The sequence below is a fragment of the Propithecus coquereli genome, unplaced genomic scaffold, assembly GCF_000956105.1.
Source record: "Propithecus coquereli isolate 6110/MARCELLA unplaced genomic scaffold, Pcoq_1.0 Scaffold8, whole genome shotgun sequence".
NCBI classification, from domain to species: Eukaryota; Metazoa; Chordata; class Mammalia; order Primates; family Indriidae; genus Propithecus; species Propithecus coquereli.
This window is the reverse complement of record NW_012154173.1, coordinates 13843140-13861016: the sequence shown is the minus strand read 5'-3', so window position 1 is coordinate 13861016 and position 17877 is coordinate 13843140. Positions and strand designations below refer to the sequence as shown.

The 17877-nt window shown below is 39.7% G+C and overlaps 1 protein-coding gene across 1 annotated transcript in view; it reads left to right on the top strand.

Moving 5' to 3' along the window:
* Positions 1-17230, top strand: part of LOC105825360 (chromosome unknown open reading frame, human C8orf34) — a 403699-nt gene extending 386469 nt beyond the window's left edge. The window contains exons 12-14 of the mRNA XM_012663110.1: positions 3101-3160; positions 16712-16803; positions 17087-17230. Of these exons, the coding sequence (XP_012518564.1) occupies positions 3101-3160; positions 16712-16803; positions 17087-17230 (296 nt within the window). The remainder of the gene's footprint in view (positions 1-3100; positions 3161-16711; positions 16804-17086) is intronic.
* The last annotated feature ends 647 nt before the right edge of the window (positions 17231-17877 follow it).

Genomic DNA, 17877 nt, shown 5'->3' with positions numbered 1-17877 from the left:
AATTGGCTAAGTGACTTTTAAAGATCTCTCAAGAAATGGCCAAGCCTAAGTCTCTATCTTTGTCTTCTGATTATTCAGGAAAGTCATAACATTTAAAAACATAACACACATACATGTAAGAAGTGGTTTATTGATATTTGCTACAAAATAGGATATGTTCAATGACATATCATCATATGTTCGATGTATTGTTTCTCTGCAGCAATTATAGTTTAGAGTTGCAATGAACATGGTGCATTAACATAGAATTTACTTCAATCCCTACACATGTATTTGTGAGGCATTGCCTCAGGTGATTGTGCTGCTGTTTTTATTGAATAAACCTGTACTGTACCCTAGTGCATTATCCTCAAGAAGAAATGAAGTGCTCAAGTGTTCCAATGTGTTTGTGTGTATAGATATATAGAGTCTCCACTTCCAGACTTGATGGCTACTCTCTTACTTGTTTGCTGTTTCCCCCACCAAGGCTGCTTTATTTCTTATATTCCCACAAGTATGGGAAATCATGGGCTATCCCCAGTGTAGGGAGTCCTAGTTCAAAGCAGAAGGAAGCGGTAACAGGCTAGACATCTAAGTAGTTTCCCAGCAAGAGGAATGTTATGCCGAAGTTCATTTTAGAGACTTGAGATCAGTTAACTCTATCTTTTATTCCTTTTACTCTTGGCCACTTTGCCTTGTCCCACTACCCCTAGCAAAATAAAATCTTCTCATGTATTCGTAGGGCTAACCACCGTTGATATATTCCCCAGATCTTTGTACTGTGCCCTATGGGACTGGAACTAGATTTGCAAACTGATTGTTCCTCAATGTTATTCAAAGAATACTCTATATGCCTTTTTGTCTTATTCGAAATGAGTTCTTCCTAGAAGACCCTGTGTCCCTGTTAGCTTCCCTCAGGGGAAGCCTCTCCTCTCAATTGCCATATGCCAAGCCAAGGGGTAGCATCAACATTCTACCTGAAATTCTTTTTCTTTTCAGGCTCATGACATTTGTTGTGTTGTCCTGGTCCTTTCCTGGTCATTATTATCCTACCAATCACTTCTTTTCCTTCATATGAGATGTGTACAACCGGTTCACCATTTTCCTTTCTAACACAACTCCTGTCATCAGGAAATTTTAAGTCCTACTTGGGTGACTGACCCAATGTTCTACCATTATAATTCCTTGGCCTTCTCAAATCTAGTGATCCCCTAGGGTTGTGGTTTTTTTTTTTTTTTTTTTTTTTTTTTTTGTCAAATGGGAAATAGCATCTAACTCTAAAATTTTATGTTATTATAATCAACTATCTGTCCCAAACCTCTTACCCTTACAATTATTTCCTATTAAACCTACCCTTATTTTGGTACCCAGACACTTGATTACTCCTTTGTCTCCAAGTGTGTCAGACCACAGTTGCACAGCTGGCTTCATCCTTCAGCCTAAAGTGCATGCTACATAGAACAGCGATATTCAAAGTGCAGTCCTCAAACCAGCAGTATCAGCATCAACATCTCTTGGGAATTAGTAAGAAACACAATTTCCTTGGGTCTCACTCAGATTTGCTGAGTCAGAAACTGATGTTGGAGCCCGGCTACCTGTGTTTTAAAAAGCCCTCCAGGTGATTCTGCTGCACTCTACAATTTAGGAACCACTAATACAGAACATTAATTCAGCTGCTCCCTGCACCTTTAATATCTGTGGGTGGCAAAGAATACTCAAACATAAATGCATCATTGTTATTTTTCCAAACCTTTCTATTTGTAAGATTTCTAAAAATTTACCAAGTTCTCCAGCTGTATCCGGCATCCACCTTTCATATACAATCACCATCTTCAACCCAAATGTTTTTTGTAATTCCTGTTTATCTAAACTTTAATACCGTAAAACTATTAAATGCCCATCACTTAATGGTACTTCCAAAGATGTTTTGCTTATAACCATCCTCTGTGAAGGATGCCAAGAGATGCTAACTTCCTCAAGGTCACATGTATAGGAAAGGGTAGAGCAAAGATTTGAATTCGGGTCTAGCTGAATACAGAATCCATGCTTTTTCTATTTTGATGCTAAATTACATGAAACAACAGCTAAATTAATATGCCTCATCACTCTAGTTGAAACAGCACTTACCAATGAATAATCTATAGAATTAAAAATATGAGTGTTATATGAAAATATATTATTAAATAGCTTTGGTAGATATCACTTTAAGTAGTTTTCTCTATTGTAGGACTTCTAAGAGCCTTTAATATGCTGTTGTGTATTTTGATTCTCTAAAAAGCAGATATAGTATGCTGTCCAAAATTCTTTGACCAATGAAACATTAGTTTGTAAATCACCTACATTAATACCTTGTAGAGCTAGTGTTGCAAGAGATGCTTTGGAAAATTTGGATTTAATCTATTTCCTTTCTCTTTAAGACACATGGAGTTGCTTATCTCCCTTGATTTCTTTATTTCATCTGCTTTTACCCTGTTTTATGTTGCCACTAGTTTGAACTGGAATAGTCATGTCCCATTGTCTCACTAGGTACTACTTTTCCCTTCCTTCAGAGATAGGCTCACATTCTACTCTTCTGCCTCAGGGATGTATGCAGGGAAATTACATTTAAGAAGTAATATTACTCTCCAAACATTACAAATATAGTGTATATGCATGTATATATACTACCTCATGTAAGTGTAAATCTCATAACTTCATGATAATGGTACTAATTTGTTAATATAAATTTTTTAGCATCACAATGCATACATAACACGTATATATCCAGGGCTGAATAAGCTGTGTTAGGGCTAACACATGCTGGGCATAAGAATTATGACTACGATCTAGGGGGGGTTTTCCCACAGTCTACAAATATATCCAGAACACTATGTGCAGGGGCATTTTACCCCAGATTTTATTAGAAAAATCAACAAAAGTTTAAATGGAAATATGACTGAGAGATATACACGCTATTAAACAGTTAACATATATAACTGTAACTCACCACATACTATAAATGCAGTTTTGATATTAATTTCCGTTAATCTTCACTAGAAATTGGCTAAACCACTAGGGAATGGTGTTTAATAGATATTTTTTCCTGGTCCAGCATATTATCTCTTTTTCTCTCATTGTGCAGGTTCCGCCGACCTTCTTCTTTGTGTTCCATGCTCTTCTTGTCCTGCACTGGTCTACTCTGGTATGTTTGCTCAGGGGGCTTAATATCATACCCATGTCAGGTAATTATGGGTACTAGCTACAACTGCTCTAAGTTCAGATATTTTTTAATACATAGCCCTCATGACCTCTAATGAGAAAAGATTTCCCTCCAAGTGTTTCAAGTACTCTGCATAATGTTGCCTTTTTTTCCCTTTATTTGTGATATTCTATTAATCTCACAGTCCTCACTTAGTCTGCATTCTCCCATGCTGACATGGTAGGATGGGGATTTTAAACTCCTTCTCTCTGATAGGAAAACTAATATATTCTAGATAGATATGACACGAAAATCATTTTCCCCCACTGTACGGCCTGTGCACTGTATGACACCATTACGTATCTCCTGGAGTTACAGCATCTCAGAACAATCTCACATCCATGGACATTAGACTACGCTATGGACTGGATATGCAAAGACAAAAAAAATTGCTGTATCTTCTCTCAAGTACATCCCAGAGAGAAGCAAAGGCATTGAGTTTGCCCTCAGCACTCTTAGAATCACAGAATCAAAATTGGAAAGAACTTTAGAACCATGTACTCCTTTCTCAACCTGATGTTGACTTCTCTGCAATACCCCCAGCACATGGTCATCTAGATGCTGCATGAACACCTTGAGTAATGGTGATGTTGTTGCCTTCCTTGACCACCCATTGAATTTTATTCTGCTCTAATCATACACTGACCCAATAATTCTGTGTTAGGACATTACCTAATGAAATAATTTCTGCAATGCACCACCATGTAGCTACCATCAGAATCTTATGTTCATTGCCACATGTTTTGTAATAACACATGGAAGATGTTTTACAATAAACATTGAAAGCATGTAAGAAATAGAAACAACCTAATGACCAATGAAAGAGGAATGATTAAAAAAATTATAGCAATCTGTGTAATGGAAAACTGTGAATCTATTATGAAGGATGAGATATAACTATACATACATATATATATATTCTGATACTATCTCTCTCTATATGTATGTGGAAATTTTTCCTAATATTTTATATACAAAAAGAAAGCCACAAACAGAATATTACATATAAATCATTTTTGTTCTATATAATGCACAGACACATACACAATTATAAATTTACACCTACAGAATACTGTCTGAGTGGTTATAAACAAAATTGCCATCAGTGGTTGTCTCTGTGTGATATGATAATAGCTCTTTGCTTATCTAGAATACTTTCATAATAAGCATGTTGCTTTAAAACTCATTTTAAAAGCAACTACTCTCTTATTTTGCTCCAAAGTCTGAATCCTTATAGATACCATCTTTCTGGTTCTGTCCTTTTGTGTCACAGACAATAATTGTATCTCTTCCATATAGTAACTCTATCACTATAGGCACACAACTGTCATGTGGTTCTTGTCTTCCGCCCGTCAAATGATCTTGGTATGACATATAGGCAAACTGCTGTTCACTTCAAGAGCTCTAACTGAGTAAATCATTTACATGATTCATATTTAATAAAAGCCTGCAATGGATCAGGAACTATGCCAGAGAAAAGCACATGTAGTTATCACGGGTGACACAGCACCCTCTTGTAGTTTTTCTCATCATGAAACTTACTAAATTGTCAAGAAGACACAGGATGAACAGCTATGTATGTAAAATGCTGATGATGATTATTATTGAGGCATCAGGATGAGATAAGTACATGCAGCAGGAGAATTCTCCCTTGACTAGTAGTCAAAGGGTCAAGGGAAAGTGATATTTAAGGTTAAGACCTATGAGATAATAGGAATTAATCAGATAAAGGAATTCACTGGGGTTGGTTAGAGTAAGAAAAGCGTTCCAGAAAAAGGAAAACTATATGTAGAAATGACTGGGCTTGGTTTCCCCTCTCTCCCTTACCCACTTCCATCAAATAAATATTTATTGAGCAAATGCCATGAACAAACTATTCTTTCAGGTCCTTTGAATAATTTGGAGATTGATAGTCTCCTTTCAAATATTTACGATCTAATTGGTGAATCACAAATACTAAATAACTACAGTTCAAAGCAGAAAAAAACACACAAAATATCCTAGAAACATGGATATTTTCCTTTGCCATCCTAATCTGATTAGGATTTTATACAAATACCAAAAATTGATATACTGGTAGCAAGGTATGGTTAATAGAAGTAGTACTCTAATGTCAATGGCATTGTGAAAAGTTCATCAGAGTAGAGGAAAGCATTAAAATCCCAATTTTCCTTTTCAATATGCTGCACTATAGACATATTATTAAATATATTTTCTTTTGTTTTGTTTCTCCTCTGCAGGTCTGTGAAACAGACAGAAGAAGTTTCAAGTGGCCCTTAAAGAAATTGCAATTATTCAAATACTTATATATAGTTCTAATTTTATTTACTATGTGTAATCATTTAGAGAATGGTTATTTTTATAATATCAATAATAAAAAAAAGTACTATGGCAACCAGGGGGTGCCCAACTGTGTAATCAGAGAACACTAATCCTGGCAAAGAATTGTGGGGTGGTGAGGAAGCCTGCTGCCTTTTGGCATGGTTAGTGTCCTGGGTTTAGAGTACTTTATACATAGTTACTAAGATTAATATTTGATATATTAAATATCACCTGATTCAAATAACTTTGCTTAAATTTTTTCTGTATTTTAACTTGTCTAGGGTTTTCTACTTCTTCTATTTTTATAATATTTTCTCAGTTTTTAGATTAATAAACATTATACTTACCCACATGTGCCAAGATGTACCATTTAGGTCTCTGCGCAGGTTAGCTGTTTGGTGTCATCCTCCATCATATATATTTTGTGCAGCAGCAAGAGGTGTATTCACCACTACTTCTTCCCATGATTATTATCCCTATTTCTATCAAAACACATAATCAATACATTAATTCCATAAAAATATCAATACGGAATGTAATGCATGCCCCCCAAAGTGTATGCAATGAAAAGTGTTTGACTATTAATCCAATTATGAAACCCAATGAAGATTATCCATTTTAAATTTGATATACACTCGCTTTTGGAATGTGTTATGCATCGATGCTAAGTGAATGAATCTAAGTAAATCCATTGAGAATCTCTAATGTGTGTTTTATCTTATTTGTCTTAATCTAATTTGCTTTCTGGACCCTTAAGACATAAGTTTGTGTTATAAAACTACCTGTATAACTGTCAAGGTAACACATGTTAGTTAAAAGGCCAGAACATGGCTAAAGAATAAACAAATTCTGATTGTATGAATTAAGTCAATTTCCTAAATCAAATAATATAATCAATTTTCTTATATTAACATTTTCTTGTGTATAGATACTCATAAAATTAATTTTCTTAAGTTACTGTTTTTCAAAGGTAGAAAAAAATGAAAGATTTAGAAAATAGTAAATTTGTTAGCAGAAAGGAAAGAAGGCAAGAGAGTAATTTTATGGAACCAGAACCTGCCTTTGTTTAAAAATCCTTGCCATGGAGAATATTTCTTCAACAATGTCCAACTGAGGATCCAAGTGTTTTTTTTCTATTAGAAATATTCTTTCTTTAAAACACATCAGCCCCAATGCCTTTGTCTGAGCCAAACCTTCCTGCAACCATTGTTTGGCTGGTTTTTGTCCTCTTGCCCACTGAGCTTTTCCTGGAGGCAGTCACCCTCCCAAGTGCCACATTGACTTCAAGGATCAGAGCCACCAGGATAGCAGAGTGTATATTGCCGAAGATGTTGTTGAAGATAAACAAAACCAGACACCAGCCGAAGTGGTAAAGACAGATGCTAATCAGTAATAAACTATTACAATGAAGAAGTGGGTCCAGTGTGAACTCAACTTCAAATTGTGCAGAGGCAACTAGGCATTATAGAGGGCGAACAAGTGAGTAGGGAGAGGGAACGGTGGGTCCTTGAACAGAATCAGGAAGTGGACATTTATAAAACACAGTAAAGTGGTTTGGTCCACGTGTGAAAGCTGGGTTTGCTAACTGTTGCTTACAAAGTTAGCTTCCTACCCTCACTCAGGGACTGGGAGAGAGGGCCCTTATCTCAGGTGTTGGCTGGAAAAGACAGTAAATTGTTCTGACAGCTTTGAGCTTTCTCAGGCAGGAACTTAATGGTGCTGGAGCCCTCAGTCTAAGAACAAGGTCTCGAGCTGTTAGAAACTATGTTAGTATTTGTTTAAGTCTTTTAATGTTGGGGGCAGGGACACACGAAATCATTTGCATTGACAGTCTGCAGTTTTTCTAGGCCAAGGCTGAGGCTTAGTTGAGAACAGGGCTCAGAGCAGTTTGGTCAAGGAGAGAATCTTCGTCAATGCCAATCAGGCAGGTCGTACACACACACACCACAATCTGTGCTCTCTATTTTTTTCAATACCTTTAACCACTTCCAGAGGCCAAGGCCAGTGAACAGCTAGGTATAGACAATCTCTCCAGGTTGTTTCCAATCTCCTATTTCAAATGTCATCAAACTCCAATTGCTTGGCACTCCTCTTGGCTCCCACTACTCATTTTATCTCTTTTGGGTTTCTTAACATAGTTCCAGAGTTATCACATTAGAGTTTGAAAAACCCACACCAAAAGTGTTCTTGAAATGCTCCTCAGGTCCCACACCCCAACAGCACTGCTGTGGACAGATGGCTTTAGGCCTCAGGGTGTCCCTGGCTGGGACTCTGGTGGCTTCTGACCTATACACAGAGGCCATTGCAGGGCATCACAGTCTTGTGGGGGAGACATACATATAAATGTATAACTTAAGTCAAACATGATCATATGCAATGATAAGGACGTTTATAGGCCAGGCTACAGGAGCACAACAGAGCAGTTGTGAACATATCTGGGATCTGGACTTGGAAAGGGGTGAGTTGTGGGGTAGGTGAGAAATCAAGGAAGCCTTCCTGGAAGGGACAATGCCTCAGCTGCTTCTCTAAAGATGAGTTGGAGTCAATTGGGCAATGAAGGTAGGTGGGCGGGTCTTAGTGGAAGCAGTAGAATCAATCCAGCAGGGAAGTCTGAGCAGGCAGAGGGCATGGGAACGAGTGCAGTAAGTGATATTCATTACTAGAGCAGATAGAATACAACATATGTGGCCTGGTGTGTAGAGAATCGGACAGGGGTTGGTCTGGGGAAAATTGCACACACTGCTCAGCGGTCTTCAACTCTGGCTGTTATTGGAGTCCCAGATGCTCAGACCCCACTGTCTGGGATGAAGACTCATCAGGACTGAGGGGGTGGCAGTCATCAGAATTTATGAAAAAGATTCCCACTTGATGCTCATGAATAGATAGGGAGGAGAGCCATTGCTGAAGAGAGCTGCTAAGGATTTTCAGCAGAGGAGAGCACAGTGACTCCATCAGATACAGAGTGAGGATGGATCACTCTGGCAGCTCTGAGGACAATGGCCAGAGCAGGAGACATGGGACGCAGGGAAACCTGGAAAGGAAGAAACCATTAGGAGGCTGTTGCAGGGGTTAAAATAAAAACGATGAAGGTCTATTGAGGTATATTAAGGCAAAGATGGTAAATATCTAACTGTGGCTGGGATATTCCAGAAGCAGGAGAGCGGATAGAACCAAAACTTATTTAAGAGGTTATGTGGAATTATTGCACAGAGAGGGGGAGGGAAGGGTAGTTGTCAAGAGTTCCTCTTGGGTTTATGGCTTGTGACTGGGAGTGGCAATAAGATGACAGAAGGAAACGCAGGGGAGATTTGCCATTGGAGATGATAATGCGGATACGTTGAGATGGGTTGCCTGTAGGACATTTGCTCTGAAATGTCCAGCAAATATTGGTGCAACACAAAAATCCACACAAAAAGGGTCCTTGAAATGCTCCTCAGATTCCACGCTCCAACAGCACTGCTGTGGAGAGACGGCTTTGGCCTCATGGCATGCCATGGTCTCAGGTGTCCCTGGCTGGGACTCTGGTAGCCTCTGACCTTCTTGTTGACCACCCAAGAGCAACATAGAAGATACAGACTTTTCATTCAGATGCATCTATGGGTTTGGGAAATGAGGAAATGGAGCACATTGCCCAAGGAGGCCTATGGCATGAATAGATGCCTCTCTAAGGAACATCTGAATTTAGAGGTCAGGAAAAAAGAGACAGAAGAAAAGAGTCAACAAAACAGTGTTGAAAATGACAGAGAAAAAATGAGAGAGAGGATGACACAGCTACTATGAAAATGGACAATCATGATTTTTATGCTGTCTTCATAGTCATGTTCCTCAGTTAGATTTAAATCTTCCATCTGACACTATATGTAGTATATTCTTCCCATAATATACTTCCTTAAGCAATAGCTTGTTCTTCCTTTAGATGGAAGGCTAAGAAAATGTTCACCTCATTCCAGGGATGAGACAGGCAGAGAGTGTGACTATCCTTAGATGATGTCATTTACAGGGTACACCAAGAGACAAAAAAGGGAAAGGAGCTATCTCCTTTCTTTAAAAGAAGGGGATATGCCTTCCATAGGACCCAGAATGTCAAATTATCCACCCTGCTTCATTTAACACTTATTGAATAACTAATTATTAGACACTTACTATGTATCTGATATTGTATTAGACTATGCGGATCGAGCAATAGTAGGACAGACACCGTCCTTCCACCCATGGAACCAGGTGGCCAGTGTGGCTACAATGCTGACAGTCAGCTACAAACACATCTTAAGAACAAACTACAGGATGCTGAGTGGCCACACCTGAGGAAGGTCTAATCTACATTGCAGATAAGGAATCTTGGGCTTTGGTTAACCTATACAATCTAAAGGATGAGGAAGTTTTTTCAGATGAAATTGGGGGAGGTTGAGGAGAATTAAAGACAGATTTGAAGAAAGGAGCTGAAGGATATTTTGAGAGAACAGCGTATGTCAAGGTCCAATGACAAGGATGCATGTGGCATATCAGCTAAAATGAACACTTAAGTATGGCTGGAACCTAGGGGGATGCACAGTATCGCCAAGTGATGTGGACGAGAAGTTAGTAGCAGCCAAACCATAAAGGCGCTTAAAAGTTATGTCACATTCAGAGGGCTAGAGAAAAACATGGAAGAGTTTTGAGCAAGCGAACAGTGAGATTTGCATTTTAGAAAGATAACTTTTGGCTTCAGTGTAGAAAATGAATCATAAAGGGACCAAACTAGAGGCAGGGAGAATATTTAGGATACTCTTGCAGTAATCAACTTTGGAGAACGAGAACCTCATAGATAGAGGAGGAATTTGGACAGTTAATTGATTAAAGATGGGAGGGAGGAGTCATAGATGATGGTCAGATTTCTGGCCAGGTCACCTGGCAGTGAAATATGTCTAGAACAAGGAAAAAATGTCGAGTTCAATTGAGGACATTTCATATTTAAAGAGACTGGGGACATATCCAAGGGTTTGAACTTCATCAACATAAAGATGGTCAGACAGAGCATTACAGAAATCAAGGCAATAGATGACATCACCAAGCCAGAATCTGTGGTGACAAGGGGATAGAAGTTTCAGGAACACACGAGCACTTCAGAGACTGAAAAAGTGATTTCAAGAGTAGAGATTTTACGTGCACTTTATAGAGTGGGTGGCCCACATACTGTTTCTAGGAAGCAGAAGGTCAAAATCCTTGCACTTTGAGGTCCTTGGTTCCTATAAGCACAGCTGGATTTCAGGGGAGAGACAAGCACAGACTCATTCGTTGAACGACCTTTAGTAGTCTGGTTTAATGAGGCTGTAGAAGTTTCCCATGGGTGGATGAAGTGAAAAAACAACTGTGTGCTAGTAGGAGGGGCATGGAAGGAACTTAGAACTTTCCTTACTTAGGAAGTAAAACTAAGGCATTGTATTTTTAGTCCGTATGTGGGGACATAGGCCTGTGAATTCCTTTTTCTTGAGTTAGTAGTGACTAAGGGACAGATAACATATTGAGGGGAAAGCTTCAGTATTAGTCCTGATGGTTTATTTCAATGTAGTTTTTAATTTTCACCATTTTTATTTATCTTCCCTTTTTTTCTAGAACTAATCAAACATACGTTTTTGGTCGGTTAGAAGGAAGATAACCATTGTTTTCTGCTGAACTTGGAGTCTCATAAGACACTGTTTTGAGAGAGCAGAAGGGGAATGGAGCACCCTCCTCAGTCCTAGGTGGGGAGCTATTCTGCTGCGAATCACCGCCTGCCTGCACTGTAAATATGTGTCAGCTTTTCAACTGACATTTGGCCGTCTTGCCACTGCTCTTGGTGTTTGTTTATTATTGTAAAATTTCCATGACTGTTTTTTGTCTATTTTGTGTCTTCAATGTTTACACAACACATATCTGGAAAGCCAACAGAACGGGGTTTGGGTGTTGGTGGAAGCTATGATTTGGCAACTCTTCTTACTATTAGGATCATTTAAAATGTGCCTGAATAACCCTGAGTGCTACATGCAAAACTGCAATAGTAATGTGACCCAGTGTCTGAAACATATAGCAGTCACACAGCAGTTTTCTCAAAGAAATTGGCCAGCAAACGTCAAGGGAAACAAATGGCTTTTAGGTTGCGCAGTGCACATGGCTTCTTGGGGGGAAATGGCCAACCTCTGAAAGAGTTTCCATCTAATCTGGTAAACTTGCCGTTTTCCAGCATAGCACCTCACAGCTGTATTTGAAGGGACCTTTATAAACAGCAGGTTATTGATTGGATGGCTAATCCAAAGTTTACCCCGCCACCTGGATTCTTAGAGGGAAACTCCTGTACTTGTGGAAATTCTATTACTAGATTTTGCAAAAATTTTTAGGTAAAGGTAATTGGTATATATAGGAAAACTTCTTTAGATCTTAATCAGAATCACATTATCAATAGCTTAAATTGAGCTGCGAATATTTGTGTTTCAATGTGGAAAACAAATATGTATATGAGTAGGTTATATGCCACGGTTGTAGCATATTTTATGTACTTATTGTTTGAATTCACTGTGAAATATTTTTCTTTGGATCTGTGCTAAGAGCAGTATTGCTCACCGTATCTCATTGTCTCTTTCTTCCTGGGCACATGAAAGATTTCCCAGCCCCCTGCAGTCAGGCAGCGTTATAATACTAGTCCTGGCCAAGGGGCCACCAGTAGAAGTGGTGTGTGTCACTTCTAGCCCAAGGCATTTAGAAGAGGTATGAGATCTCCACACTCTCTTTTCTTCTGTTGCAGTGATCTATTAAGTGTGCAATAGCATTATATCTAAAAATACAATGTAGATAGCTTAATTTAAGAATACTTTATTGCTAAGAAATGCTGACTATCATTTGAGTCTTCAGCAAGTCCTAATCTTTTTCCTCATGGAAGGTCTTGCCTTGATGTTGATGGCTGCTGACTGATCAGGGTGGGGGTTGCTGAAGGTTAGGGTGTCTGTGGCAATTTCTTAAAATGAGACAACAATGAAGTTTGCCACATTGATTGACTCTTGTTTTCCCGAAGGACTTTTCTGTAGCATGTGATGCTGTTTGATAGCATTTTATCCACAGTAGAACTTCTTTCAAAATTGGAGTCAGTCCTCTCAAACCCTGCCACTGCTTTATCAACTAAGTTGATTTAATATGCTAAATCATTTGCTGTCATTTTATTAATGTTCACAGCATCTTTTCCAGGAGTAGATGCCAACTCAAGAAACCACTTTCTTTGCTCACTCATAAGAAGCAGTTCCTCATCTGTTGAAATTTGATCATGAGATTGTGATCAAATGTGATCACAATCACAATTCAGTCCCATCTTCAGGCTCCTCTTCTAGTTCTCTTGGTATTTCCATCACACCTGCAGTTACTTCCTCCACTGAAGTCTTGACCTCCTCAAAGTCATCCATGAGGGTTGAAATAAATTTCTTTCAAATACCTGTTCATGTTGATATCTTGACCTCCTCCCATGAATCACAAATGTTTTTATGGTATCTAGAATGGTGAATCCTTTCCAGAAAGTTTTTAATTGACTCTTCCCAGATCCATTAGAGGAATCACTGTCTGTGGCAGCTATAACCTTACAGAATGGATACTTAAAGTAATAAGTCTTGGAAGCCAAAATTACTCCTTGATCCACAGGCTGCAGAAAAGGTGTGGCATTAGCAGGCATGCAAACAATATTGATCTCCTTGCACATCTCCATCAGAGCACTTGGAAGGTGCATTGTCAATAGCAGTAATATTTTGAGAGAAATCTTTTTTTCTTTTCCTAAGCAATAAGTCTCAACAGTGGGATTAAAATATTCTGTAGACTGTGCTATAAACAAATGTGCTGTCATCCAGGCTTTGTTGTTTCATTTATAGAGAACAGGCAGAATAGATTTAGCACAACTCTTAAAGGCTGCAGGATTTTTGGAATGGTAAATGAGCATTGGCTTCAACTTAACTAAAGTCAGCAGCTGCATTAACTCCTAACAAGAGAGTCAGCCTGTCCTTTGAAGCTTTGAAGGTGGGCTTTGACTTCTCTCCTCTATCTGTGAAAGTCCTAGATAGCATCTTCCTCCAATAGAAAGCTGTTTTGTCTACATGGAAAATCTGTTGTTTAGTGTAGCCACCTTCATCAGCAACCTTGGTTAGATCTTCTGGCTAACTGGTTGTGGCTTCTCTGACAGCACTTGCCGCTTTACCTTGCACTGTTATCTTATGAAGATGGATTCTTTTCCTAAACTTCATGAACAAACCTCTGATAATTTCAGACTTTTTTCCCTCAGCTTCCTAACCTCTCTCAATCTTCAGAGAATTGAAGAGAGTTAGGGCCTTGCTCTGGATTAGATTTTGGCTTAAGGAAATGTTGTGGCTGGTTTGATCTTCTATCCAGACCACTAAAACTTTCTCCATATCAGCAATAAGGCTGTTTTGCTTTCTTATCATTTTTGTGTTCACTGGGGTAGCACTTTTAATTTCCTTCATGAACTTTCCTTTTCATTCCTAATTTGTCCTAGCTTTTGCCCTATTTTGACATGCCTTCCTCAGTAACCTTAATCATTTCTAGCTTTGGATTTCAAGTGAGAAAATCTGTGACTCTTCCTTTCACTTGAACACTTAGAGGCCAATGTAAGGTCATTAATTTACGCATTTCAATATTGCTGTGTTTCCAGGAATAAGGAGACCCTAGGAGAGAGAGAGAAAAAGAGGGAGAGAGAGAGAGAGAGAGAGAGATGAGGAAACAGCTGGTCAGTGGAGCAGTCAGAACAGAATTTAATTTATTAGTTAAATTCACTGTCATATATGAGTGTGGTCCGTGGTGCTTTGAAACAATTACAATGGTAACATCAAAGAGCACTGATTATACAGCACCATAATAGATAAAATAATAATGAAAAAGTTTGAAATATTGTGGGAATTACCGAAATGTAACACAGAGATACAAAATGAGCACACGCTGTTGGAAAAATGGTGCCAATAGATTTGCTGGATGCACGGTTGCCACAATCCTTCAATATGTAAAGAACACAAAACCGCAAGGTGCAGCCAAGTGAAGTGCAATAAAACAAGGCATGCCTATATTTGTCTTCTTAAAAAATGACTGTAGAAATGTAGATATTCCTAGAAACCTGGGTCTTCAGTACACTTTGAGAGTCTAGCAATTAGACATGATCATTTCAAACAGAAAATTGGAATTTGATTTCACTGCCACATTTTTCGAAATAACCTACTTAAGTCTGACTTCCCATTGTCCCTAGAAGCTAAACCACAAGAATAACATAACATTGGAGCATGCAGGTTCAACTTCATTTATCAAGGATCAACTTGTACTTGTCATTCTTCTAACTCAAGTCATTCCCCAAATTAGCTGTACCATCTAATCACTTGGAGAGATTTAAAAAATTTTCAGGGCTGAAATCCAATCTCAGAGCAATTAATCAGAATATCTAGGGGTGAAGCCCAGGCATGGGTGTTTGCAAATCTTCCCAGGTGATTCTTATACACAGCCAAGGATGAGAAACACCACAACTTGAAGTACTGTTAACAGTGATGTAGTGTATTAAAGAGTTTTAAAGACTCCATTTGCTTTGTAAGCAAAGGTTAAGCACCTTCTTTCACCTTCTTTTCACCTTCTCTGTGAAAAGAGTAGTTACATATTTTTGAATAATCTTTTGTAAAATTACTATTTTTTGTTACTAATACGTATTCAGGGCTTCTCAAATATCAGCTATAATACTTCCCTAAGCATTCTATGTGCATTATCTCACCTAATTTTTACTGTGGCCCTAAGAGGTAGCACTATGATTATCCCCGTTTTATGGATGAGAAAACTAAATCACAGAGAAATGTGAGTTAACTTATCTGGGATGATGTACCAGGTGTCAGGGCCGGTCTATGAACCTAGAGACTAGAGAGGCCAGGCCTCCACACTCTTGCTGTGTAGGCCTTCCATACCGGTCTGATTTTATTTATTATAACTTCATGAAGTTTAGTCACGGAAAGATCAATGACCTGATGATTCAGAACAACAAGTTCTGAGAGCACATTGTGTTGCGCTCACACCAGTTATGTTTCTAGCTCATTGCCCCCCGACTTGAGTAACACACAGTGATGAACTGACAGTCTCAGCCATCTGGCTCTGAGGAAGTGATGGTGTCTAACTTGTTTTTGTATCCCTAGGGGTAGGCCTGTGTTTGCACATAGTAGGCCCTCAAAAAATCAATAAATGGAAAATAAACAGAACTAGTTGTCTTGGGGGAATTTCCTAAGCCTGGCTCTTTCTTGCGGGAACAATCAAGAAAGATTTTCTTCCCCTTGGGAGAGAGGTTAACTCAATCTCTCACTTTGAAAATCAAACAAATTGGCGCCAGGCAATACCCTGCCTGCTGATGTGGGAAGGACTAAACACAGCCAGAATAAACAAAAGGATATTAATAACAGTATTAATAAATATTAACTTATTTAATCAAAAATAAATAGTATTAAGCCACAGGGTCAGATCTGCAAGTGGTGCTAAGGGACGCTGCTCTGTGTCAGTGCGGTGAGGGAGAGAAGAGAAGAGAAGAGAGAGAAGGGAGAAAGAGAAGAAGGAGGCTATGATGCTAAGAAAGCTGCTCCCGTGTCCATAAACTGATGAGTCCAGCCGGCACCTCCTGAAACATGGGCCTCTGCTGAAGCTACCCTACCTTGTAGCCTGGGGGCATTCTGTTTTATCAAATAAGTTGGGAGAGGCTGAATTTGATATGTTTAGTAATAATAAAAGCTACCCATATTTAGTGCTTTCTGTGAGACAAGACTTCTGCTGAGTGTTTCACATGCATTGACTCACTTATTTCCTCACAGCAAATCCATCTGCGGTTATTGTCCACATGTGATGAATGAGGAGATTGAGACTTAACCTTCTAAGTAATTGCCCAAGCCACCAAGTGGTGGAGCGAGGATTCAAATCCCAAATGTCTGATGTGTGAAGCCAAGGACATGACCGTTATAGTCTACCCCCTCTTCATCAGTATATGTAAGTACATGGGCGTGGCTAGACAAAGTAAGGGATCCAATGCATAGCAAACCGAAGCGTGGTCCCAGTTTCCCACCCTCTCCTCTAAGAGCCCACTTTCCCCTTTGATCAGGCAGAGGCAGAGTAGTATAGGCTTCAAAGTAAATATTTACGATTGTTCTCTGATCTTTAAAGAGAGAAGTCCTGGTCTTGTCTATTTCGTTAATTCAGACATTTCAACAGACTTTGAATATATGTACAATTCTAGGCCGGCCAAAGTTGGACAGGTATTCAAACACCAGCTGTGGATAAAGAGGTGGTAGGCACCTCCCTGGAGGCCAGCAGGCCAAAATCCTTGCTGAGCAATAAAAGCAAAGAGGCTCCCATGTGGCGCCACAGCCAGGCAGCTTTGAACTTTGATGGGTCTAAAGAGAGAGATCGTGGCTCATGCTGGCACACCTCCCAACCTGGTACCTCATTCCCTGACATTCCTGGCTGCCTCTATCCAGTCGCACCTCATTTTTTTTTTTTGAAAATTGTGGTAAAATACTCAGGAGTTTTTGTTTCCAGGTAGAAGTTAATGCTGCATTAGAAAGAACCTTGAATTTGGGAGGAGAGGGAATGACTTCCTGTTTCGGCGACGACGGCCGCCATTCTGCTTTGTTGGACGTGGCCCCTGCTCTGGGACGAGCGTCTCTGGCAAAGACGGAATGAGCTCACAGGGTGCCCCTCGATTACTTTTTATGCTGCATTTGAGCAGACGCGATAGTCTTCAGGGAGCAGATAAAACGCTGCGTATGTTCTGCTCACGATGCACGGGAAACACACCGACTTTGCTTTCGCTGCAAGTTGAAGGTTTACATCTGCCAGGTTGATGGGCGCCAAAAGCAGGTTCCCGGGTTCTTGCCAGCGATCCTCCATGAGCTGGCACAAGCCGAAGCAATGAATTCGTGGCATGGGCTCTGTACCTGCGCGTTGAAATCTTGCTGAGGGGAACGTGAGGGGAGGAGAGGAAGCAGGGAGCGCGAGTTGGTCTACACGACACGAGAGCACTCGCCATAAAAATAAAACCGGATCCTTGCTGAGGGTTGAAGTCGTTGGTCAAATTCCCTTCCTGTTTTCCTTTTCACGTTCTTTGTTTTGTTTGCGGGATCCCTTTACTTCATGGCTCTTGTGGAATCGGAAGTCAAGCCCAATCCGCGGTGTCCCTGACTGAGCCAAACCCAGGAAACGCTGGCAAGCGCCATCGCCAGCGTGTGTCTGTGACATTTCTGGCCCGATAGCCAGACCAAGGAGGTTTGGAGTGACGTGTGGGCCTCCTCGGCACGAACCTTTCAAAGTTTGTGTTTATTATTTCACTC